At 35.1% G+C, this 27,861-nt stretch overlaps 1 protein-coding gene and 1 pseudogene across 2 annotated transcripts in view; both read left to right on the top strand.

The window, feature by feature from the left end:
* Positions 1-27,861, top strand: part of LOC112858926 (disintegrin and metalloproteinase domain-containing protein 5-like) — a 141,417-nt gene that overhangs the window by 105,216 nt on the left and 8,340 nt on the right. For both annotated transcript variants that reach the window (XM_086703653.1, XM_086703652.1), the window contains 4 exons: positions 14,398-14,484; positions 15,181-15,292; positions 24,388-24,547; positions 26,493-26,543. In XM_086703653.1, coding sequence (XP_086559779.1) covers positions 14,398-14,484; positions 15,181-15,292; positions 24,388-24,547; positions 26,493-26,543 — 410 coding nt within the window. The remainder of the gene's footprint in view (positions 1-14,397; positions 14,485-15,180; positions 15,293-24,387; positions 24,548-26,492; positions 26,544-27,861) is intronic.
* Positions 23,108-23,760, top strand: LOC147581602 (large ribosomal subunit protein eL15 pseudogene; annotated as a pseudogene).

The following is a 27,861-nucleotide window of genomic DNA, read 5'->3' as shown; positions in this document are numbered from 1 at the left end:
AGCAAAGGCAGCCTAAACCCAGCAGAAGAAGAGAAATAATAAAGATCAGAGCAGAAATAAACAATAAAGAATCTAAAAAAACTGTAGAGCAGATCAACGAAACCAAGAGTTGGTTTTTTGAAAAAATAAACAAAATTGACAAACCTCTAGCCAGGCTTCTCAAAAAGAAAAGGGAGATGACCCAAATAAATAAAATCATGAATGAAAATGGAATGATTACAACCAATCCCTCAGAGATACAAACAATTATCAGGGAATACTATGAAAAATTATATGCCAACAAATTGGACAACCTGGAAGAAATGGACAAATTCCTGAACACCCACACTCTTCCAAAACTCAATCAGGAGGAAATAGAAAGCTTGAACAGACCCATCACCAGCGAAGAAATTGAATCGGTTATCAAAAATCTCCCAACAAATAAGAGTCCAGGACCAGATGGCTTCCCAGGGGAGTTCTACCAGACGTTTAAAGCAGAGATAATACCTATCCTTCTCAAGCTATTCCAAGAAATAGAAAGGGAAGGAAAACTTCCAGACTCATTCTATGAAGCCAGTATTACTTTGATTCCTAAACCAGACAGAGACCCAGTAAAAAAAGAGAACTACAGGCCAATATCCCTGATGAATATGGATGCAAAAATTCTCAATAAGATACTAGCAAATCGAATTCAACGGCATATAAAAAGAATTATTCACCATGATCAAGTGGGATTCATTCCTGGGATGCAGGGCTGGTTCAACATTCGCAAATCAATCAACGTGATACATCACATTAACAAAAAAAAGGAGAAAAACCATATGATCCTGTCAATCGATGCAGAAAAGGCCTTCGACAAAATCCAGCACCCTTTCTTAATAAAAACTCTTGAGAAAGTCGGGATAGAAGGAACATACTTAAAGATCATAAAAGCCATTTATGAAAAGCCCACAGCTAACATCATCCTCAATGGGGAAAAACTGAGAGCTTTTTCCCTGAGATCAGGAACACGACAGGGATGCCCACTCTCACCGCTGTTATTTAACATAGTGCTGGAAGTTCTAGCAACAGCAATCAGACAACAAAAGGAAATCAAAGGCATCAAAATTGGCAAAGATGAAGTCAAGCTTTCGCTCTTTGCAGATGACATGATATTATACATGGAAAATCCGATAGACTCCACCAAAAGTCTGCTAGAACTGATACATGAATTCAGCAAAGTTGCAGGATACAAAATCAATGTACAGAAATCAGTTGCATTCTTATACACTAACAATGAAGCAACAGAAAGACAAATAAAGAAACTGATCCCATTCACAATTGCACCAAGAAGCATAAAATACCTAGGAATAAATCTAACCAAAGATGTAAAGGATCTGTATGCTGAAAACTATAGAAAGCTTATGAAGGTAATTGAAGAAGATTTAAAGAAATGGAAAGACATTCCCTGCTCATGGATTGGAAGAATAAATATTATCAAAATGTCAATACTACCCAAAGCTATCTACACATTCAATGCAATCCCAATCAAAATTGCACCAGCATTCTTCTCGAAACTAGATCAAGCAATCCTAAAATTCATATGGAACCACAAAAGGCCCCGAATAGCCAAAGTAATTTTGAAGAAGAAGACCAAAGCAGGAGGCATCACAATCCCAGACTTTAGCCTCTACTACAAAGCTGTCATCAACAAGACAGCATGGTATTGGCAGAAAAACAGACACATAGACCAATGGGATAGAATAGAAACCCCAGAACTAGACCCACAAACGTATGGCCAACTCATCTTTGACAAAGCAGGAAAGAACATCCAATGGAAAAAAGACAGTCTCTTTAACAAATGGTGCTGGGAGAACTGGACAGCAACATGCAGAAGGTTGAAACTAGACCACTTTCTCACACCATTCACAAAAATAAACTCAAAATGGATAAAGGACCTGAATGTGAGACAGGAAACCATCAAAACCTTAGAGGAGAAAGCAGGAAAAGACCTCTCTGACCTCAGCCGTAGCAATCTCTTACTCGACACATCCCCAAAGGCAAGGAAATTAAAAGCAAAAGTGAATTGCTGGGACCTTATGAAGATAAAAAGCTTCTGCACAGCAAAGGAAACAACCAACAAAACTAAAAGGCAACCAACGGAATGGGAAAAGATATTTGCAAATGACATATCGGACAAAGGGCTAGTATCCAAAATCTATAAAGAGCTCACCAAACTCCACACCCGAAAAGCAAATAACCCAGTGAAGAAATGGGCAGAAAACATGAATAGACACTTCTCTAAAGAAGACATCTGGATGGCCAACAGGCACATGAAAAGATGTTCAGCGTCGCTCCTTATCAGGGAAATACAAATCAAAACCACACTCAGGTATCACCTCACGCCAGTCAGAGTGTCCAAAATGAACAAATCAGGAGACTATAGATGCTGGAGAGGATGTGGAGAAACGGGAACCCTCTTGCACTGTTGGTGGGAATGCAAATTGGTGCAGCCGCTCTGGAAAGCAGTGTGGAGGTTCCTCAGAAAATTAAAAATAGACCTACCCTATGACCCAGCAATAGCACTGCTAGGAATTTATCCAAGGGACACAGGAGTACTGATGCATAGGGGCACTTGTACCCCAATGTTCATAGAAGCACTCTCAACAATAGCCAAATTATGGAAAGAGCCTAAATGTCCATCAACTGATGAATGGATAAAGAAATTGTGGTTTATATACACAATGGAGTACTACGTGGCAATGAGAAAAAATGAAATATGGCCTTTTGTAGCAACGTGGATGGAACTGGAGAGTGTGATGCTAAGTGAAATAAGCCATACAGAGAAAGACAGATACCATATGGTTTCACTCTTATGTGGATCCTGAGAAACTTAAGAGAAACCCATGGGGGAGGGGAACAAAAAAAAAAAAAAAAAAAAAAGAGGTTAGAGTGGGAGAGAGCCAAAGCACAAGAGACTGTTGAGAACTGAGAACAAACTAAGGGTTGATGGGGGGTGGGAGGGAGGAGAGGGTGGGTGATGGGTACTGAGGAGGGCACCTTTTGGGATGAGCACTGGGTGTTGTATGGAAACTAATTTGACAATAAATTTCATATATAAAAAAAAATAAATAAATAAAAAAAAATAAATAAAATATATATCAGGAAAAAAAAAAAAAAAAAAGAAAACAAGATCTAGGTATTAATTGTGCTTTTTCTACTGGAGTGTCACTGCTTCTTGTCCTATCAACAGACAGAGCTAGGAAATCTATGTCTTTATAATATTCATGTCTATGTAAACATATGGATAAATACATATGAATATATGGTGTATGTATACATGTATATATATTCACACTTACACTCATTATATGGGTGTGTGTGTGTGTATATATATATATACACATATATATGTGTATATATATATATTTCTATATATACCTACATTAAAAAGAATGAGGTCAAAATTATACTTCCAAATTGAATCCACAATATAAGGTTCATTCTAGCCTCCTACCTTTTCATATTTGTGACTGTTTTCAAAAAACCAAACAAAAGAAATAAAAAATATTTTATTCAAGAATTATTTGGGTTAATTCATTTTTCCTACGTGATGTGGTTATATTATTTATTTGAAAACAGTACACTTTGGGATTTTCTCTTGTCCTTGTTCATTTTATTTTATTTTAGTTATTGATATGTGAAATATAAAATAATTTTTAAGATTCAGAACTATATATGATTTTACTCAGAGAATTATCATCTTTTTATCCTTCTACTCCATTCCCATTCCTACAAACTTTCTATCCCATTCCCATTACTCTCCCCTACTCCCAATAGAAAAACAATTAGTTTTTATTATTTGTTTCTATTATCTTAGTTTTTATTTAATTTCTAGTTATCTTACCTTTTAGTTTTTGCACAGTGGAGCTGATACGTGCATTTTTTATATCTCTTTTATTAAACAAAAATTAGTATACTATATATGATTTTGCACTTTTTGCTTAACACATTTTGTTGGAATTAATCAGCTTTAGAGTGCTTCCTTATTATTTTACATTTTCTGGCTGAATTTTATTTGATTTATTAAAATTAATGCAATTTTTAAATTATAAAAAAATACAAAATGACTTGAAAATAGAGAAGAGGAAAAAGAGGAAAAAAGCATTCATACTATCATCACATAGAGATAAATTCTCTTTGTATTTCAGAACACTTATTTCTAGTATTTTTCGTGATTATGTTTTCACTGTTTTAATAATACAAAATTAATAAAAATGTAAATTATAAAGGTAATATATCTTTGAATAATTTTTGAAATGGCAAAAAATATGAAGAAGGATAACCATTACACAGAATCCATTTACTTAGAATTAGCCACAGTTATTGGTGGTCTTTTTTTTCAATTAAACTTTTTATTTTGAAATAATTACACTTTAATGGAAAGTAAAAATAGTTCAGAGAGGCCTTGCCTATCCTTCACCTAGATTGTCTTAATGTCTTTAACCTGTATGGTATAAAAAACAGGAAATTGACTTTGGTATAAACCTTATTTAGATTTCATCTCTTTTTATATGAGTGTGTGTGTGTGTGTGTGTGTGTAGTTCTGTGCCATTCTATAGCATGTGTATATTCATGGAACCACCACTACAATCAAGATACAGAACTGTTTCATCACAAAAATGGAACTGTCTAATGGCTTTACTTTGTATTCATACCTCTCCCCTCTATCCCTAATCCCTCATTCTAATCAATTCTCTATCTCTATAATTCTGTCATTTGGAGAATGTTATAATAATAGAATCATGTAGTAACCTGTAGAGATTAGTTTTTGTCACCCAGGGTAATATCCTTGGGATCTATTTAGGAGGATGCATGTGTCAATAGTTTCTTCATATTTAGTGCTGAGTAATATTCCATTGTATAAATGTACCACAGTTTGCTTAACTATTCATTCTTAACCATTAAGAGTATTTGGGTTTTTTCCAGTTTTCATCTATTACAAATAAAATTGCTATTGACATTTGTGTATAGGTTTTGTGTGGATGTAAGTTTTCATTTCCTGGAGTACAATTGCTGAGCCATGTGGCCAATGTATAAGTTCCTAAGGAATTGCAAATCTATTTTCCAGAGGGTTGTACCTTTTTACATACCCATCAACAATATATGAGAGATCCAGTTCCTCTGCATCTTCACCAGCATTTGGTATAAACAATAATTTTTATTTTAGCCATAATAATAGATGGATAGTGATATCTCATTGTGGTTTTAAGTTGCATTTTCTTTTTTATTTATTTATTTAAAAAAATTTTTTTTTAACATCTTATTTATTTTTGAGACAGGGAGAGACAGAGCATGAACAGGGGAGGGTCAGAGAGAGGGACACACAGAATCTGAAACAGGCTCCAGGCTCTGAGCTGTCAGCACAGAGCCCGATGCAGGGCTCAAACTCACGGACCCAGAGATCATGACCTGAGCTGAAGTCGGCCGCTAAACCGACTGAGCCACCCAAGCGCCCCTTAAGTTGCATTTTCTTTTTTTATTTTTAAATTTTTTTTTCAATGTTTATTTATTTTTTTTGGGACAGAGAGAGACAGAGCATGAACGGGGGAGGGGCAGAGAGAGAGGGAGACACAGAATCGGAAACAGGCTCCAGGCTCTAAGCCATCAGCCCAGAGCCTGACGCGGGGCTCCAACTCACGGACGGCGAGATCGTGACCTGGCTGAACTCGGACGCTTAACCCACTGCGCCACCCAGGCGCCCCAAGTTGCATTTTCTTAATGGCTAATGATGTATATCTTTTCGTGTGTTTATTTGCCATTTGTATATCACTGTCAATAAAATGTCTCCTGAAGTCCTTTTTGCATTTTCTGGTTGGATTTTTTTATTTATTTTTGCGAGAGAGAGAGTGAGCGAGGGAGGGGAAGAGAGTGTGAGACAGAGAATCGCAAGTAGACTCTGCATGGTCAGCACAGAGCCTGACTCAGAGCTTGAACCCATGAATCATAAGATCATGACTTGAGCCGAAATTGAGTTGGATGCTTAACTGACTGAGCCACCAAGGTGCCCAGTTTTTTTTTTTTTTTTTTGGTCAAGTTTTGAAATTTCTATACTGGATGCTAGTTTTTTTTTATCAGTTATGTGGCTTATAAATATTTTCTTTTAATCTGTAGCTTAATTTTCATCCTCTTCACATGGGCTTTCACACTTTCAAGTCAACTCAAAAAGCGCTTTGCCTAGTCCTAGATACCCAAAGTTTTCTCCTATCTGTTTTTCTAAATGTTCTTTATCTTGAGTAAATTTTTGAATAAGGTGTGAGATTTAGGTCAAGATTTAGGTCAAGATTGTGGATAATGCATTATGGTTCTGCAGAGAAACAGAATAGTGTCTGTGTGTATTTACAGAGACAGGAATGGCTTATTTCAAGGAATTAGGTCATTTAACTGTGGGCAGTTGGCAAATTTGAAATCTATAGGGCAGGCAGGCAGTCTGGAAATTCAGTTAAGAGTTGATATTACAGTGTTGAGTCTGAATTCTGCAGAGCAGCAGGATGGAAACCCTGGTTGGTTTCTGTGTTGCAATCAGGAGAATAATTCTTTATTGGGAAAACGTCAGTCTTTGCTCCTAAGGCCTTCAACTGATTAGATGGATCCCACCCACATTATGTAAGGTAATTTGCTTTACTCAGTGTCTCCTGACTTAAATGTTAATTGCATCTAAAAAATACCTTTCACATCAAACAACTGTGCGTCATAGCCTGTCCAACTTGACACGTAAAATTAGCCACCACAGTTGTGTAATTGTTCTGGTGCCATTTGTGGAAAAAACTACACTTCATTCATTACATTGCTTTGCACTTTTGTTCAGAAACTATTGATCATACTTATGTGGGTATATTTCTGGGGTTTTATTGGTTGGTTTTATGTTCCTCTACCAATAACACAGTGTTGATTACGTTAGCTATATAAGAAACCTTATTTTGTGGTAGAGTGATTCCTTTCATTTTATTCTGTCAAGATTGTTTTAGGTATTCTATCACTTGTACTTACCAATATAATTTTAGAGTAAGCTTCTTTTTTTCTTACAAGCCAACCTTGCTGAAATTTTAATAGAAATTGCATTAAACTTATATCAATTTATAGAGAATTGACATCTTTGTTACACTGGAACTTCCAACCCATGAACTTGGAATATTTCTCCGTTTATTAAAGCTTTCTTTGATTACTTCTATCATCATTTTGCATTCTTCAAAAAACCAATCTGGTACATTGTTTAAGTGTATACATATTTTTTTCATTTTCTTTTGAATGATTGTAATTATTAGAACTTTTTTTTATATAGTTGACACACAACGTTCCATTAATTTCAGGTGTACAACTTAGGGATTCAACTTCTTTTTATGTTATGCTATGATCACCACAAGTGTAGCTATCATCTGTCACAATACAATGCTCTTACAGTACTACTGACTATAGTCCCTGTGCTGCACCTTTTATTCCATGACTTGTTCATTCCATAACCAGAAGCCTGTATCTCTCATTCCCTTTCACCCATTTTGCTCATCCCCCCCACTTCCCTTGTCAACCATCAGTCTGTTCTCTGTATTTGTAGGCTGATTCTGCTTTTTTTGTTTGTTTACCCATTTTTGTTTTTTAGATTCCACATATGAGTAAAATCATATGATATTTGTCTTTCTCAGTCTGACTTCTTTCACTTAGCATAATACCCTCCAGCTCCATCCATATTGTCACAAATGGCAAGATCTCATCATTTCTTATGGCCGTGTAATATCAGAGCAGTACAGTACTGGCACAAAAATAGACACATAGATCAATAGAATAAAATAGAGAGCCCAGAAATAAATCCATGCCTGTGTGGTCAATTACTATATGACAAAGGAGGCAATAATATACTATGGGGGAAAAGACTGTCTCTTCAACAAATGGTGTTGGGAAAACTGGGCAGCTACATGCAAAAGAATGAAACTGAACCACTTTCTTACACCAGACACAAAAATAAATTCATAAGGTATTAAAGATCTAAATGTGAGACCTGAGACCATACAAATCTTAGGAGAGAACACAGGCAGCAATTTCTCTGACATAGAAACATCTTTCTAGAGATGTCTCCTAAAGCAAGAGAAACAAATGTAAAAATAAACTGTTGGGGCTACATGAAAAAAAAAAAACACTTTTGCACAGTGAAAGAAATTCTTTTGTGCTTTTAAACGTTTGTTTCCTCATGTTCATTGTTAGTTTATAGAAATGCCATTACTTTGTGTGTGTGTATCTTGCATCCTGTAATGTTGCTGAACTAACATACTAGTTCCAGGATTTTTTTTCAGAGTTTCTTTGGGATTTTCTACATAGACAAATCATGTAATTTGGAAATATAGACAATATTGTTTCTTCCTCATCATTCTATATACTTTTAATTTCTTTTTATTGCTTTACTGCCATGGCTAAAACTTCTAGTGCAGTATTGAATATAAATGACGAAAGTGGACATCCTTGCCTTGTTCCTGATCTTAGGGAGGAAAGTGTTAGGCCTTTGCATCACTAAACATGATGTTATTTGTAGTTTTGTTTTGTTTTCTTTTTGTAGATGCTCTTTATCATATTGAACTAATGTCCTCTACTGCTAAGTTACTGAGAGCTTTTATCCTGTGCCTTGGGTTTTTAATTTTTTTTTATTTTTGTCACATGTTTTTTTTCTTTGTCCTTTGATGTAGTCATATGATTTTTCTTCTTTACTTTGTTGATATGTTGGATTACACTGATAGATTTTTGAATGTTGAACCAGCCTTATATACCTGATATAAATTGTTCATGGTTTATAATTCTTTTTATACATTATTGGATTTAGTTTTCTAATATTTTGTTGAATAATTTCTGTATCTAAGTTCATGAGAGATATTGGTCTCTAGTTTTCTTTCTTTATACTGTGTTTATCTGATACTGAATATATTATATGACTTCATAAAATGAGTTTGGGAAGTACCCCCTTCTTTTCTATTTTCTGGAAGAGATTATTTAAAAAATATATTAATTGGTCTTGAAATGTTGGTTGAATTCTCCCCTGAAATAATCTAGGTCTGGAGTTTTCTAAGGAACTTTTAAATTATGAATTCAAAGTCAGTTGTTATAAGTATCTTCATGTTATCAGTATCTTATTGGTGAATTTTGGTCATTCATGATTTTCTAGGAGTTGGTCCATTTCTTCTGAGTTTTTGAATTTATGTCTGCAAAGTTGTTCATGGTATTTCTTATAATCTCTTTTAATGTCTGAAGGATTGGGTAGTGATAACCTTGACTCAATTTCTAATACTGGTGATAGTTCTTCTCTCTTTTTATACTTCTCAGTCTTGGTAGATATTCATCAGTTTAATATGGGTTTTCAAAGAACAATGTTTTTGTTTCATTGGTTTTCCACATCATTTTCCTATTTTCAGTTTCATTAATTTCTGCTCTTACTTTCTTTCCTTTTACTTTGGGTTTATTTTCCTCTTCTCCAGTTTCTTGAGGTAGTAACTTAAATTATTGATTTAAGGCCTTTCCTCATTTTGAATTTAAGCATCTTGTGCTATAAATTTCTGTCTCAGCACTGCTTTAGCTGTACCCCACATATTTTGATATGCTATAGTTTCATTTCCTTTCAGTTCTATGTGTTATTTACTTCCTTTGGGAGTTCTTCTTTGACATGTGAATTATTTAGAAGTGTGGTGCTTCCTGAAGGGATAGGAGGAGTTTCCCCAGGCCAAGCAACAGCACATCTCTCAGGGAGGAGGGGTGTATTAGAATCCTCCATTTGGTCCCTCCATCCCTTTCACCCCTACAGTTACTTTTATGTGTCTGGGTAGGGAAAGGACTCTCAGATCACTAAGATCTGAGAAGATCAAAAAAGCTTGCTGAGCTTATTTGTTTGTTATGTTTGCATCTCCCCTTCTGGTTGTACCCATCCACCCTGGTTCATCTAGACATGGTAATGGCTTTCCTGGTTTGGCTGCTTGCTCTGTTTAGGCTCCTTCTCCAATATTACTTGCCTGTCCCGGCACTTCCTAGAGAAGGAAAGAATCTCTAGAGTTTCAAGTTAGTGGGGCTGTGGGGTAAAAGTAGCTTCTCAACTGGACTGTTTGCCATGACTAAGTCCCTCTTGCTGGTTTTGCCCAGCTGTCCTTTTATTAGGAGGAAGAGAGGAGAGTCTTAGGTCCCAAGTGGAAGGAGAAAGATTCCTCTGGCCATTTACTATTGGTGGGGTTCTAAATGCATCCCTCTTGCAGCTGATGGTGTTAGTCTTGATATCCTCTGATGTTGTCAAAGGGGATAACATTTGATCTGGGGAAGGAATGAGCCTACCTGGATTCCCTTCTGGTACTAGTTTGAGGTGCAAGATCTGGATGGACTTCTGTTGGGTTGGAGCAGAGGGGAGATGGGGAGAAGCACAAGACACACTACTGTTCTTCCAGTTCAGGTCTCAAACCAACTAACCCTTTTTCTGACCACCATTGAGTTCTTCTTTTTGTCTCCCAAGCCATTTATAATTTTATAATATTTTATAATTGTACTTAGCAAGGACACACAGAAACAGGTCTATGTTATCTTCTCTAGACTCAAAATCATAATGAATTCTTTGAATATTTATTGTGATATTGTTTATATTTCCTATAAATTTTGCTTCATGACTTTTCAGTGCTAAGTTATTCCTTTCTTGTGTGTGTGTGTGTGTGTGTGTGTGTGTGTGTGTGTGTGTTTGTGTGTTTGTGACTTCCCGCATCTTTTCCAGACAAATGAATCCATGTAATGATATATAAATGTATCAAGTCTAAAGTCTAATCAGCAGTAAAAGCAAGTCAAACAAGGTTCAGGCCCCTACCATATTGAAATAATTCTCAGATGAGGAATTCAGATCCCTCTTTGCCTTATTTCCAAGTTTGAATAGATTTTCTTAAAAGTATTACATTTTGATCATTAATAATGTCAAATATTATTTCTCAGCATTAAAATGATGGGTCTTGGTTTTGGGTTGATTATATCAATAGGTGAACATACAATTTTGAGCAAACTAGAACCAGAGAGTTACTGTCTGACAAATTCAGAAGGAATTTGGTCTGGATCTTTAAAATGATATTTTACTATGAGGCTAGGAAACCAAGTCCAAGAAATTTTCCCTACCATATTTCACTTGAAATATTTATAAATATAGGTGAATGTCTCTCTTCCCAAGGTTCTGAAAGGCTGCTGATGTCCTTGGCCTGTCAGGAAGAACACATTCTTACTAAATGTGAACTCTCTATAAGTCTAGAACAGATATTATGGAACAGAAATCTTTTATCTATGATTATTTTCATTTCATATACTGTAGTTTTTATTCTAGAAGTTCTGTTGGTTCTTTTTAAAAATGTTTATTTATTTTTATAGAGCACACGTGAGCAGGCAAAGGGCACAGACAGAGGGAGAGAGAATCCCAAGTGGGGCTTGGACTCAGGAACCTTGAGATCATGACCTGAGCCAAAAGCAAAAGTCAGATGCTTAACTGACTGAGCCACCCAGGCGCCTCCTATTGGTTCTCTTTTTTTTATATCTCCTAATGCTTTTCTCATTATGTTCAGGTCCTTTTTATATCCTTGAGCCTATAAAGTTTGTTTATAACAGCTATTTTAACATTCTTGTCTGTTATTTCCGTCACTTTTAACATTAGTAATTATGGGCTCCGTTGGCTTGATTTTTCTACTATTTATGGGCCACATTTTCCTCCTTCATATTTTTATTACATACTGAATTTTATGAATTGAGTATTATTGAATGACTTCTTGCTTTAAAAATAATTGAACTTCTTTAAATTACTTGCAGGTTAGTTTCCTTTCAAGACTTGTTGTTACATTCTTTTTAGGGCAGAGAGTAAATTTGCCGCACTTCTAAGTTATGGCCCTTTATGGTCTCTACTGAATGTTCTGTGAATTCAACAAGGTCTGTATGTTTGGGCTGGTAGGACCTTGGACAATTTCCAGACTTCTGTGATTTTAGAAATTGTTCATCTTACAGATGTTTATAATCTTTCTTTCTCTGGAAGTTGTTCTTGGTCAGTAATTCCCTCTTATGAAATAGTCTTCCCAGCAAATTCTAGCTTCCAGCCTCCTAAGCCTTCATTTACCCAAATCTCTGTCTATTAGATTTTTAAGCTGTGTTTGGGTGTCATCTCACTATACCTTAGTCAGGAAATTCCTTTTAGGCAGAGAGCCTGGACAGTGGGAGGCCTCACCTAATTTGTCTTTCTTTTTTCTGAGATAATAGTCTTGTGCTGCTTGTTTTCCATTCTCCAGAAATAGTTGTTTCCTATTCTTTACCTATTTTTCTACTTTTTTATGGTAGAAAGGTAATTCTGGACCTTGCTATTTTAATCTGACTGGAATCATAAGTCCTTAATTTTTTTTGAGCCTGCATTGCCATGACAAGTAAAGAAACAGTAAGAATATTGTTTCTGATGTTTGAGGAATCAGTGAGAATCAGTTACTAGTTTTAAACTGCTTTAGTTATAAAAGCATAGATACTAAATTGAGGATTAGGGATGCAACAAGTAGAAAGGAAAAGGGCTTCCTCACGTACCATCAGAAAAGTAAAAAAATATAAAAGAAACCACAATTAATTTTCCTCATCATTTAATTCAGTCCTGTATAATTACATCGTATCCCTTGGATCGTGAATTAGTAGTTTGTTTCCATGTGGCCTGATGCTTCTGAATGTAAAGGATTCTAGTAAATCCTCCTGTAGCTTCGTAGTGTGGTCTGAAAATTGTCTAATTCATGCCAGCTTAAGCCCCACATCCTATATCTGTGAGTCTAATTCTTCAAGAATTTTTTATTTATTTTTTTTTTTTTTAATTTTTTTTTTTCAACGTTTTTTATTTATTTTTGGGACAGAGAGAAACAGAGCATGAACGGGGGAGGGGCAGAGAGAGAGGGAGACACAGCATCGGAAACAGGCTCCAGGCTCCGAGCCATCAGCCCAGAGCCTGACGCGGGGCTCGAACTCACGGACCGTGAGATCGTGACCTGGCTGAAGTCGGACGCTTAACCGACTGCGCCACCCAGGCGCCCCAAGAATTTTTTAAGTAAGTTTGTTAAATGAGTGAAAGAGAATGCAGGAGGCATTTCTGGTCACTTAGTGTATCCAGTTCCTTGGCTTCCAGACATTATATCTGGGTAAGGATATAGTTAGACAAGGTCTACTCCATTTTATTTCTAAGCTTACCATTTTTTAAAAAAAAATGTTTATTTTTGAGAGAGAGAGAGGGAGAGAGAGAGGGGCAGAGAGGGAGAGAGAGAATCCCAAGCAGGCTCCACACTGTCAGTGCAGAGCCTAACTTGGGACTCGATCTCATGAACTGTGAGATCATGACCTGAGCCAAAAACCAAGAGTCAGATGCTTAACCATCTGAGCCACACCAGCACCCCAACTGACATACATTTTTTGAGAGAAAGTCTCAAGATGTGCTTGCTAAATTCAAATTTATTTCTATATAATATATTTTGATAATAGTCCATGAAAATAACCAAAGTTTCAGTAACATCTTGCTCATCTGGAAGCATGTGGAATACAAATTTGATCTGTGGTCTCTTTCCCCTTCAATTCTAAATGATAGTGTATCAGATCTCTTTTTTCCAGTGTCCTGGTCCTCCTCTTTCTGCACACCTGGTTGTTACTATGATCCAAAGACAAAATTTACTCAAAAAGTAAAATCCTTTCACAAAGTACTGAATTTACTCAAAATTTTTCGATAAATGAAAAAAGTCACAAAAATTAATGCCATAAATTAGAACCGTATAAATCCACAAATTAAACATTCCTTTTCTTTGAAGGCTTTTTAGCCATCTCATAGTTGGGAGTCTTTCATTGCCCTATTATCTCAAATAATTATCTGTCATCCTTGCTGTTCTCTTTCTCATTTTTTTTTTTAACATGGAATCATAAGCTGTCTTCCTTTGCTGCTCATACCATGATATTAAGATCTCAACCTTCCACCTCATAGTTCTCAACCTTAACTGCCTGCAATAATGAGGGGACCCTGCCCCCAGAAATTTCAATATAAATGTCTCAGATGCAGCCCAGGCATGGGTATTTTTTAAACGCTTTTTAGATAATTCTTGAACTCCAGGAATTAGTCAAATTATTCTTCCAGATAGTTCTCTTTTTAAGAGGGTTTTTAGTGTTAGATGGTAAGAAAATAAAACTTCTAACTTCTCACATGTGATTACATCTTTATAATCTGAAGGCACATAGCTTATTTCACATTTATTTCAATGTTTCAATTATTACCTTTTTTTGTATTTTTATGCCAATTCTTGAAAGTTTGAGTTGTGAAATTTTCTTGTATTTTTCTTCTGTATTATCCAGGCACACAATCTGATTATTATGCCTATTTTCACTTCCTTTTGCTTTCAGTACTGTGTCAACTTTAACTGTGTAGAAATTCAATACCAGGTAAATTATCAGACGTGCAATTCTTCTCATCATTGCAATAGCCATGGAGTAAGTAATTTCAATTTTCATTTTAAGCAACATGTTTAACATTTCAGTAAACAGTTTGGAGACTTTTAAAAAAATCATTAAAATGACTAAAAATCATTTTCATGCTGCTAGGTGTCATTTAATAGTCTATAATTTATAACTTCAATCTTATTTTCTCAAGAAGTCTTGCCAAACTGTTTATTAGAGAAGATAAAGTAGAAACATTTAAGATGACTCTGGATGTATAAAGTATTTGGTAAATATATGGTGCAAATGTGCTATATGCACCATGAATTATTATACAACCAAAATAATCTTATTTTCACAGAATAAAGGTAGAAACTAGTAAACAAGGTCATTAGAATTTTCTTACTAGTCTTGCTCGTTAGAATCTGGGCTGTTCTGTGAAACTATCAACTAAATGATAATTAGTGGCATGTTACCGGTAATTACCAATATTTGGGTCTGGTTGTGGAAAGAGATGAAGAATTTTTAAAAAAATGCTTTGGCAGCAGAAGCTAAATATACTTACTAAAGTATGAACAATTTCAAGAGAAAATTTGTGAAAATTGTTGAATTTGTCTATTCAAGTTAAATTCTCTGGAATGGATAAACTCTCTGAAATAAATTCTCTGTTGAATAAGTATAGAATATTCATTGGTCTCTATTGAACCATCTTGGTCCACAAAAAAACGTTCTATTTTCTGATTACTCCAGATTTGCAACAATTTGAATCACTGCCATTGTCAAAATGGGTTTGCTCCTCCTGAATGCCTGGAGAAGAAGGGAGAATTTGGAAGCATAGATGATGGACACATACCTCCATCTGGTTAGTGTCTTTAAAATTTCATTATTCGAAGATAATATGTAAGAGAAGAAATTAAAATATAGATTCCAAGCTAGATTGCAAAACAACTGATACCAACAAGCATGGTTTTGTTTTATTTGTAAGATTTTTAAAAATCTAAGACGGTAGAAGTTTGATCTGTACTTTTATATTTTTTTTAATCTTTTTTTTTTTAACATTTATTTATTTTTGAGAGACAGAGAGAGACAGAACATGAGCAGGGATGGGCAGAGAGAGAGGGGAACACAGAATCTGAAGCAGGCTCCAGATTCTGACCTGTCAGTGCAGGGCCCAATGTGGGACTTGAACTCACGAGCCGTGAGATCATGAGCTGAGCCTAAGTTGGATGCTTAACCGACTGAGCCACCCAGGCACCCCTGTTTTATACTTTTATATTAATATTGATGTGGTTTACTAACAAAAAGTACACCCAATTAAATGTTAGACAATTTAAAAGTAGAAATTTCAGTGCATAAAATTTGACTAGTTAATTTAGATTGTTCACTTAGGGTTGTCTTATACAATTCTGGTTTAAAATAGTGTTTGTTAGTAGTTGTTATATTAATGCCACCAGAATTTTTCAAGCTATCTTTTATTCCTTTCTGCTGCATTGTAAGGGCTCTCATCTAATCTTTAGAAATATCCTCTCTAGAATCTCTTCCCTGAGTTTTCTGAGTAGTATTTTGAGTTTAAGCAGATCTAGGCAGGCCTGGGTATATCTGGGGGATAGTTCCTGGTTTTAGAAGATATTGGAGCCCACCTAGAATAACCTGGAATCAGAGGCTAGCCGTCCTTACCCCTTTCCTTTTGGGGAAAATAATGAAATTCCTTGGCAGATTTACATGAAGCTTGGATACTAGGGGAAAGGCAAACCTAGGGTGACCAACTTTTTACAGAGTTAACACACAGCCATATTAGACTGTGTTTTAGAACCCCCCCAAAAAAAGGGAATAATAATTTAACATGCAACATATAAGTATATATATATTTATTTTTACATATTTATTTATTTTCACATAAATATGTATAAAATAGATGTTTATTTAAAATTATATTATTCTGTGTTATTGATTGTTTTGTTACATGAATGCTCTTATTTAAGCAAAACACTAATAGAGCTCATTACCAGTGTCAATTGATAATAGTTTACAGTACAACAGATTAAGCGAATAATATATGTGAGCAAAAATATAACAATATTTAATAAGGATAATATTTTATAATATATTGTTTAATATAGCAATTGATGTTTACCTCTTTTTAAAAGGTCTTTACTGGATATTTAAATTTTGTAGGCTATTCTGTTGTATATTATTAAGATTCATAAATGTAAGACTTTTCAAAAGGACAGTATAAATATAATAGGATTAAATATATGCTCTATATTTAACAAAAAATAACAATGACATGATTCTTTTTGTCCTATGATATGGTCAGGTATAATTTTGACCCTTTCCATTTAATTGTCCAATTATCCTTCTCTGAATTGCTTGCAGACTTTCAGACATCCTTTCTTTTAAGCAGCAGCAAAATGGAATAGAGCCAAATATATAATTCCTTTTGACTTGAAGCTCTGCTTTATCAAGCCACTTAATAAATTCAGGTGTCTGTCCATTGTGATGGCTTCAGCCAGGGATCTTTTCAACAAATGTATTTGAACATGGCATACTTTGGGCTTTATTTGCTAGACACAGTAGGTTTTTATAATTGTAGAAATTAGTTTTCAGGTCTCCAAAAACTTTCATTAGCTTTGTTTCTACAGGTGTCTTCTGGTAGACCAGGTATCTTATGAATCAGTTCCTTTGCATATTTAAATTCATCATACAGGCTACCCGTTTCAAAAATTCTCATCATTTTTAAACAGTGCAAAGCACATTGGATGTCATAAGTAAAATTTTTTTTTCTTAGAGAACATGATTTAAAGCATAGAAGTAATTTGAGTTTGTGAAATTTAAGTTTAATTACAAATAAATTACAATTTTAATTGGGACCTGAGAAGGTCCTGTTTAACTTCTTGCCTTTTTCTAGTTACATTTTTTGAATTCTTAAACAGCCTTATTTCCATTATTTCATTGTATGAGTTGATGTCACAGCCTATGTGAAATTTTTGCCCCTAGGATTCACATATTATCAAATTGTTTCAGAGAAACAGTTTGTCAATTTCTGTTTTTACTGCAACCTTTCTTTCTATTTGAATCCTCAATGTATTGAAAAATTATAGAAATACATTCTTCTTGTCCAGTGTTTTAAGAAAAAGGTGTTATGTCAGGCCAGTATTTTCAACACATTTTCTATAGCCGGTAACACTAAGAGCAATCTTGTGCGTGTCCACTTCTGAAGAAGCATCACCTTCCATTTCATAAAGTTTAAAAAATCCCATTATGAGCTTCTACACACTTTGAGGAAACAAAAGTGACCAAAAGTTTTCATGATGAAAGCCTCTATATTACAGGTAAACATATCTCACTCCATTCAGCATTGTGTCCAAGGTGTGTAGGATATTTAGCAGGTAGGATCTTTTCCTTGTCTTTGATAAGAAGTTTATAGACTGGATGGGACTTGCAGAAGTTTACATTTGCACTGCCTGCTAAGTATGCATACAGATGAGCAAAGTCTAGTTTAGGTTTGAGCAAGATAACAAAATTTTTGCTTTATCTTATCTATAATTTCATTAAAATTTGCATAGAAATTAAGAAACTTTTTTTAAACTTCATTTTTGAAATCAAATTACGTCAGAGCTGGAGAAATACTTTGCTATCATACTCACTTGGTAGGACAGAATCCTTGCTACACTTAAGGGGCCAACAGATGTTATCAAAATTTTCACATTTTTCTCCCACCGGAAATTTTAGTGTAATCAGTGAATCAGGAAATGTAACTTCATTTGGTTTGGTAGGGGAATGAGTGATAGGGCAGTGCATGTTTGTTCCTATAGTGTGCTCAAGCTAATTTGCTGGTTATTTTTGTCGGGACTTTGGTGTCTTTTGGGGAGAGAAAAGTTTTTTGTTTGTTTTTATTTGGGAAACAAAAAGTGGAGTTGATTTAGACATACTTGCTTATTTCATCCAAGAAATTTGAGATTCAACCTCCAAATGTGCTTTCACATACCTATTGCATATTCCTTTTTTATTGAGATATAATTGACATATAGCATTATATTAGTTTCAGGTGTACAGTATGATTCAATATTTGTATATATTGTGAAATGATTGCTATAAGTCTAGTTAGCATCCATCACATACAGAGTTGTAGGTTTTTTTTTTTTTTGTGATGAGAACTTTTAAGGTCTATTCTGTTAGAAACTTTCAAATATGCAATACAGTATGACTTACCATAGTTACAATGCTATACATTACACTCCTAGGATTTATTTATTTTATAACTGGAAGTTTGTACCTTTGACCCTCTTCATCCATTTCATTTACTGCCACTCCCACACCTCTGGCAACCATCAATCTGTTCTCTGTATCTATGAGCTTGTATTTTTTTTTTTTTACATATAAATGAGATCATACAAATGTACTGTCTTTCTGTCTGACTGATTTCACTTAGCATAATGACCTTGAGGTCTATCCATGTTGTTACACATGGTAAGTCTTCATTCTTTTTATGGCTGAATAATATTCCATTATATATATATAACCCCATTTTTTATCCATTTATTCATTGATAGACATTTAAGTTGTGTCCATATCTTGGCTATTATAAATAATGCTGCAGTGAACATGGAAGTGCATATATAGTTTTGAGTTAGTGTTTTCATTTGCTTTGGCTATGTACCCAGAAGTGAAATTGCTGGATCATATGGTAATTCTATTTTTAATTTTTTTAAAACATGTGAGGTGATATCTTCTTATGGTTTTCAATGGTATTTCCCTCTTGATTAGTGATGTTGAGCATCTTTTCATGTATGTTAGCCATTTGAATGTTTTCTTTGGAAAAATTTCTATTCATGTCTTGTGCCCATTTAAAAATCAGATTTTTTTTTTTTTTTGCTGGTGAGTTGGATGAATTCTTAATATATTTTGGATATTAACCCCTTATTAGATATATTATTGGCAAATATTTTCTCTCATTCAATGGGTTGCCTTTTAATTTTGTTGATGGTTTCCATTGCTGTGCAGCTTTTTAGTTTGATGTAGTCCCGCTTGTTTATTTTTGCTTTTGTTGTTTTTACTTTTGATGTCAGATTTCAAAAAATTATCACCAAATCAATATCAAGGAGCTTACTACCTGTTTTATTCTAGGAGTTTTATGGTTTCAAGTACATTCAAGTCTTTAAAACATTTTGAGTTAATATTTGTATATTATGTAGAATAGTCCAATTTCATTCTTTAGCATGTGGATAACCAGTTTCCCCAATACCATTAATTTAAGAGACTGTCCTTTCCCCATTTTATATTCTTGGCTCCTTTGTCATAAAATAATTGACCATATATGTGTGGGTTTATTTCTGCATCCAAATTATTTTTGTCATATTGTGTAATATGCTCTGTTTGGTTATTTATATTTTCAATCCAGTGATATTAAAAATAGTCATGTAGGGTCACCTCATGACTGGGTGAAGGTCACCCAGTCTGGCTCTTGAGCTGGGCTCAGGTCATGATCTCACAGTTCATGGGTTTGAGCCCCATGTCAGGCTTTGTGCTGACAGTGCAGAGCCTACTTGGGATTCTCTCTCTCTCTCTCTCTCTCTCTCTCTCTCTCTGCCCCTATCTCTCTGCCCCCCCTCCACTCGTGTGCTATCTCTCTCAAAATAAACAAACTTAAAAAAAAATAGTCATTTAGTTTTCATGTTCAGTGATGTCCGGGTCATGCTGGTGTTAGTATTGTAATGATTCTGATTATCATCATCTGAGCTCTTAGAAAACATGATTATAATATTGACAATAAGAAAAATTATATTAGCACTCTCTTGACACAAAGCACAACAGTTAATCCAAAGACTAAGTCAAAGATGGACTGTTAATGATTTCAATACCCTTAGGCTGCACACTTAAGTCGCATCACTCAAAATGAACCACAAATTAGGGGTGCCTAGGCGGCTCAGTCACTTAAGTGTCCGACTTCGGCTCAGGTCATGATTTCACAGTCTGTGAGTTCGAGCCCCGCATCAGGCTCTGTGCTGACAGCTTAGAGCCTGGAGCCTGCTTCGGATTCTGTGTCTCCCTCTCTCTCTCTGCCCCTCCGCCGCTCATGCTCTATCTCTGTCTCTCAAAAAATGAATAAACGTTAAAAAAAATGAACCACAAATTACAATTGTCAACATCTGCAGTCAGAGTTAAAAACAGCAACCATAGAAGGCAGATAATTTATGCTTACTCATTTGACCCCAAAACAACGTTGCTTTTAGTTCCTGTTTTTTGTTTTTTTTTTTTTAATTTTTTTTTCAACGTTTTACTTATTTTTGGGACAGAGAGAGACAGAGCATGAACGGGCGAGGGGCAGAGAGAGAGGGAGACACAGAATCGGAAACAGGCTCCAGGCTCTGAGCCATCAGCCCAGAGCCCGACGTGGGGCTCGAACTCACGGACGGCGAGATCGTGACCTGGCTGAAGTCGGAGCTTAACCGACTGCGCCACCCAGGCGCCCCAGTTCCTGTTTTTTTTAACTTCCAAATGGATTTTGTTCTTTAACTTCAACCTTCCAAACCAGTTTTCATAACTCAGAAAATTTTGCATCTCAGTATTGGATTATTTGGTATTTGAGACTTCCCATATGACAACTTTGATGGTCCCAGGCAAATGTTTATGGTTGCTTTCCCTATATCACTCTGGGTCCAAATGGCAGTAGAATGGTGGCACTTGAACCTGGGATCAGAGGAAACCTTTTAATCCAACTAGTTTCCTTTGGTCAGCTGCCATAAGGTCTGTCTTAATCCCTTATATTCTGGGGCCTGTATGTCTACTATGAAAGCTCCTCATGCAGGAAGAATCCTTTCTTATTCATGGATGAATCAGTGTTTTTTGTTTTATTAAGGCCTCCAGCTGATTGGATGAGGCTTACTCACATTAAAGAAAGCTATCAGCTTTACTTAGTCTACTGGTTTAAATGTTAATCTTATTCCAATTCACACTCACAGAAACACCCAGGATAATATTTGACCAAATATCTGAGCATGTTGTGGCCTAGTCAAGTTGGACACATAAAATTAACCAGCACACACACTAACAATAGTATTTGCTAATAGGAAGATACTAGGAGCCCCTCGCTATAAAATTTTTTTGGTAGGGTGTACTTATCTGTATACATAGATTCTTCTTTTTTTAAAAAATTAATTAATTAATTAATTTTGAGAGAGACAGAGTGAGTGGCGGAGGGGAAGCGGGGGGAAAGAGGATCTGAAGTGGGCTCCATACTAATAGCAGAGTGCCTGATGCAGGGCTTGAACTCTCAAAGCATGAGATCATGACCTGAGCTGAAGTCGGACACTCAATTTACTGAGCCACCCAGGCATCCCTGATTATTCTAAATAAACCTGGAATCTATCTATTTATGGCAGAATAGCCAGTTGGAGAAACTGGGTAATCATGTAAGCTGCATAATTAACAGTGCCATTCATGACTACTTTACTCAAAGCTCTCATCTGTTTTTTTCTGAAATCATTCTGAATGTAGGGGAAAAAGGAAAAGAAGGGAAACTTTTAGGAGTTGCAGCTGATGGATTCAAGCTCTTTCATGAAAAACAAAACAAAACAAAACAAAAACACCTTTTTTCTGTACCTGATGTTTGCCTATAAAGTTTGGCAAGGGTAAGACCTCTGTTTTAGGGAGTCTGATTTAACAAACTCTTGAGCCATAAAGGCTAAGACATTTGGGGTAATAAAAGGGAGGAGGTGAAACACCATTAATAGTTAAATGCCTGAAAAATTCACTACATCTTTGGAATTAAGTAAAAGAAGCTTGAGGGAAGATTACTGGGGACTAATCTTAACCAATGTAAAATGGAGACCCAGAGTAAATAAGTGAATAAATATTCTTTCATGGTGGTTACTAGTAGTGTCTGTTAAAACTAGACAATAGGAGGTAAAGATGTAAGACCAGTTTTTTGGGTTTCTAGAAATCCTACTCATGTTCTGAGGCTTTCTGGGCATATATTACATTCCTTTTCGAATAACCCATGTGGCATCATTGATCATCCAAAAGACTATAAAACTGGCTGAGAATCAATCTGCAGTATTTGGCCAGAGAGGATGCCCTCTTCATCTGATTCACTGGCTTTCTGATCACAAATATAATGTCATCCTCTTTCCAGAGGTATTGGAAACCCCAATCACAAGCACAAAGTAGACTGGAAAAGTGTTGCTCCTAGCTTGAACTGACTTGAAAAATGCTACAGAAACTAAAAGAGAAGCACTGGGGCAGTCTTCAGAGGAGTATATTAAGCCCTGACCATGCACAACTGTAGCTGGGGGGTGGCTCCTCTACTTATCAGATCCTCCATTGTTTGAACTAGCAGAGAACAGTATTCTATACCAAATTAAAAAAAAACCAAAACTTGCCAATAAATTTTGGAGAAAGCAGAGCTTGATAACATTATAAACCCAGATCGGTGGCTGGTATATACAATAAGGTGGAAGTTGAGTACCCATATAGGTCAGATGCTCAGGAATGAATACAGATGTCAGCTGAGAATGAATAAGAACTGATGGGGAAAATGTAGATATTAACATCAGTCAAAAATGGGTCAAAGTCAAGTTTGGCCATGCATTCTACAAAATAATTCTAGAGCCATCTTAATTTCCTATGGCTATATATTTGATTAAAAACTTACTTAAGAGGAGAAAGACTTTTTTCTTTCTGTCTGGTGGCAGCTCTCAGCTCAAAGGTAAGCCAAGATGGGCGATTACAAGTACATCCAGGAGCTATGGAAGAAGAAGCAGTCCCATGTAATGCGCTTTCTTCTCGGGGTGTGTTGCTGGCACTATCGCCAGCTCTCTGCTCTCCACAGCCCCCTTTCCAGCCCCCCTAGCTGATAAAGCCCTTAAAGCCCACAGACTGGGAGTACAAGGCCAAGCAAGGTTATGTCATACATCAGATTCGTGTGCGACATGGTGGCCATAAATGCCCAGTCCCCGAGAGTGCTACCTATGGCAAGCCTGTCCATCATGGTGTTAACCAGCTAAAATTTTCCCAAAACCTTCAATCTGTTGCAGAGGAGTGAGCTAGATGCTACTGTGGGGTTCTAAGAGTCTTGAATTCTTACTGGGTTGGCGAAGATTCCACATACAAATTCTTTGAGATTATCCTCATTGATCCATTCCAAAAAGCTATTAGAAGAAACCCCTACACCCAGGGGATCACCAAACCAGTCCACAGGCACAGGGAGATGGGAAGGCTGACATCTGCAGACCACGAGAGCAGTGGCCTTGGAAAGGGCACACTATCGGTGGTTCTCCCCAAGCGGCATGGAGAAGATGCAACACTCTTCAGTTCTGCTGTTACCACTAATATAAATAATGCTTGTAAAATTCTTACCTAATAAACAATGTAGGACAGTAAAAAAATAAGAACTTAGTTAAATAATTTAGTTATTTAGTGAGTACTAATTTTTAATATTTAGAAAAAATATATAATGTAAGAGAAATTAAATGCCACATTTCCCAGATTTAGTTCTCATGTATAGGTACAATCCCAATACTCTCTATGATATACATGTTTGAATTTTGGATAAGCTATATCAGAAAGAAGTTGAAGAAATGGTTGCAAGCATTAAACGTATACTTCATGAAGGAAGATTACCTTCAATCAAATAAATCTATACTATAAATCTACTATAGGGTGTAAGGTTGAAAATTCCTGAGCAATAAAGCACTAGTAGCAGCCCATTTTATATTTTATATGTTAGTTTAAATGTTAATTTATAAGTTAGTTTAATTCATATTTTATGTTAGTTTTAATAGTTTGTATGTTAGTTTAATATTGTAATATATTCATAAAATATGAGTGAAATGTTTACTGTTTGGGAATAATGTAGGTAATGATATCCTCTACACATTTTCATTTGGTTAATAAAATTTCTAATATAATTTGAAATTATGAGTATAATATGAAATTACCTATAACTTTCCATTATAGGTAAAAGTGATTTGGGGGGACGATCTACCACTCCTTCAAAACACCGATTTGAACTCATTTTCTACATTTCTCTACCTCTGCTCATCATCACTGCTGCTGTTGTAATAAAGCAGAATAAAATAAGAGAGCTGTGCTACAGGGGGGAAACTGAAAGTGACAGGTATATTTTTGTTTACTCTTACTAAATTCAATGAGTCAAGAAAAAAGTATTCCTGTTTGATCAGGGATAATCTAAGACAGGAGGTAGAACAATATGAGGCGAGGCCCAGGGAAATATTTCAAATCTGTCTGATGTCCTCCTTTTTTTTGTTGTTTCTTAGTTTTACTCCTTACCATAACCATTCATTTTACCACTAGTATCACTTTCAGAGGAGCTATAGCTGCCAAGAGTATTGTGGAGGTCTGTTCAGCCTCTTAGTCTACCAGTTCTGTCTATATAGTCTTATTGTCTTCGGGCTTCATGAGAATATGTAATACTGCATCTCAAGGAATTTTTTAGATACAGCTACTCAGACCAGTGACAAATGACTTTATTAGAATGGCTCTCTCAGCTGAAAATAGTATTTATGAACCTGCTTCCGTAATATTTATTTTCCTAAGTATTGATGCTGCTAATTTATAAAAACATTTCTTAACCAGAAATTACATGTGCAGTTTATAACACAGGTTAGGACACAGAAGGCAGCATCATGAAATGGGAAAAAATTACATTTTAGCCTCAGAAAACCTATTTTTAATGCCTAAATCTTGCATGCAGAAACTATGGCACCTTGAGCAAGTGATTTAATCTCTATGTTCTTAAAATTATTCTCTATAAGAAGGACAGATTCCATATGTTTTTACTCTTATGTGGATCCTGAGAAACTTAACAGAAGACTATGGGGGAGGGGAAGAAAAAAAATGGTTAGAGAGGGAGGGAACCAAAACATAAGAGACTCCTAAAAACTGAGAACAAACTGAGGGTTTATGGGGGGTGGGAGGGAGGGGTGAGTGGGTGATGGGTATTGAAGACACCTGTGGGATGAGCACTGGGTGTTGTATGGAAACCAATCTGACAATAAATTTCATAATAAAAAATATTATTCTCTATAACTCTATACAATGTGAGATAATAAGCTTTCCTTATTATTTTCAAAAGTATAATAAACTTTTGGGTATACAAAACTAATAAGTGAAATCACCACATTATCTGTAATCTGTTACACAAATATTTAGTCATAATTATTAAGCCCCTTATTCACAATTTACTATGTTTTTCCACAGAGCGATTTACCTCTAGTTTTAACTTCCAGGAATTGGTAGAAAGAGAAGACATGAGTATATGTTATGAAAGGAAGAAAAAAATAGGAATATATAGAAAAATTAACTGAAATTTTTGACTGCTACTTTAAGGCTTTAGCTTAATTTGACCAGAGGAGTTAGGAGTATCATAGAAGCAAAGGGCCTGTCTGTACGTATGTGGGCTTATAAATAATTCAATAAATGTAAAAGTAAGGTGAGAGGAGTTAATCAACAAAGCAAGGTGGCTGATGGCATTTGTTCTAATATTAAGCATCCATCTATAGATGAATGCATACAGAAGATGTGGTAGATATACACAATGGAATATTACTCAACTATAAAAAATAACGAAATCTTGCCATTTATAACAACATGGATGGAACTAGAGTGTATTATGCTAAGTGAAATCAGTCGGAGAAAGACAAATATGATTTCACTCATATGCAGAATTTAAGAAATGAAACAAAGGAACAAACAAACAAAAAAAAAAAAGACAAACAAAAAGCAGACTCATACATATAGAGAACAAACTGGTTGCCAGATAGGAGGTGGGTTGAGGGAATGGATGAAATAGGTGAAGGGGATTAAGACTACACTTACCTCGATGGACACTGAGTAAAATGATTGTTGAATCATTATACCATACACCTGAAGGTAATATAACACTCAGAGTATGTTAATGTAATTCAAGAAAGACAAAAAAAGAATTGTACCTGTTTTATTTTGTTGGAAAGAGACATTTAACTTTTCTTTGAAAAATAGTCACTTAGTTGTTCGAGATTTAAAAATTTTCCCACTTAAAATAAACTTTGTCAATTTTATAGATCTGTGTCAGAAGAAAGCAGCAGTAACAGCAAATTATCCCCCAGTGAAAGGTGAATACAGAACAACGCGATTAACCATTGTGCATTGTATGTTTTGATCATTGTTTAGGAGCACTTCAAAATTATTAATTTGAAACCAAAATATTTGTTCATAAGATCCTTTATGTTTCTCACTGTTAGCATTTATAATACGAAAAAAACAAAGCTTGCTTTCATGATATCTCAACCTCTCTTTACCAACCTACCCTAAAGGAGTGATTTTTGTGTACACTCACAAGCATCAGTAAGCACATAATTTTTGGGATTTTTTTTTTTTTGAGCATTGGTAAAGAGCACTTATATCTTAATGACATTTTACTGCCACATGTAAAGAACACTGATATTATAAGGGATATCATATGTGCTTGTGGTTACACTATTATCTTAGAAAAAAATAACTGCTAGTAAGATAAAGACTTGACATTTTCATTCATTTTACTGTCTTAATTCATCTGGGAAAGTAAATTTAGAGATGAGACTATGGAGTAATCAAACAGAATATTTTGTAAAATTATATATTCCTCCTTTGTTATTGGTATATAAAAATTTCCCATACCGTATGATGGATAGAATATAAAAGGAGACAATATTTTATATAGCATCCCAGATTATTTTTCAAATTCTGTCTTCATCCTTGTAGTACACAGTTGCATGCTATGATATTTGTGTAACAAATATTGAGATACATGTCTGAATTGAGGGAATTCCTAATTTTAAAAGAAACTCTATTAAGTATGGACAGTCACCTTCCTAATCCTATTGTCAAGACTGACTGTTTTAGGTTCTACAAAAATTAGGCATATCATTGCTTTCTAGGTAATACTATACTTTAATCCTTTTAATCACAATGAAATACATATTACAGGACAGAGAACAATCAAATGTGGTTTATTTCATGATAATCTCTATCAAAAAGAGAAAAAGAAGAAATAATTGCACTCAAAGACTGGATGGAAACAAATAATTAAGGAAAGAGCAGAAATAAATGAAAAGGAAAATAAATAGAAAAATAACAAAAAATGAGCAAAGAGAGAGGCGGATTCTTAAAAATAGTAATGCATATAACTAACTGAAACTACACTGTGTATAAACCTTCTTTCAAGTAACATCTTCTTCATTAAAATATATGTGTAATGTAAGTTTATGTGTAGAAGGATATGAGAATGACTATATGCTTAACTCATTGGAATGTGTATAATACGTCCTTTACCTAACATTTTCTTTCATTAAGACAAGTGTTTATAAATGTATCTGTTGAAGCATATGAAAATAGAAAAAAAATTAGTCAGTGGCTCAAAATAAAAAGAGAAAGGTTATAAAATACCAATGT

Source organism: Puma concolor, chromosome B1, assembly GCF_028749965.1.
Source record: "Puma concolor isolate L17-30 chromosome B1, mPumCon1.1.hap2, whole genome shotgun sequence".
Classification (NCBI taxonomy): domain Eukaryota; kingdom Metazoa; phylum Chordata; class Mammalia; order Carnivora; family Felidae; genus Puma; species Puma concolor.
Note: the sequence above shows the minus strand (reverse complement) of the source record. Positions and strands in the feature narration are given on the sequence as shown.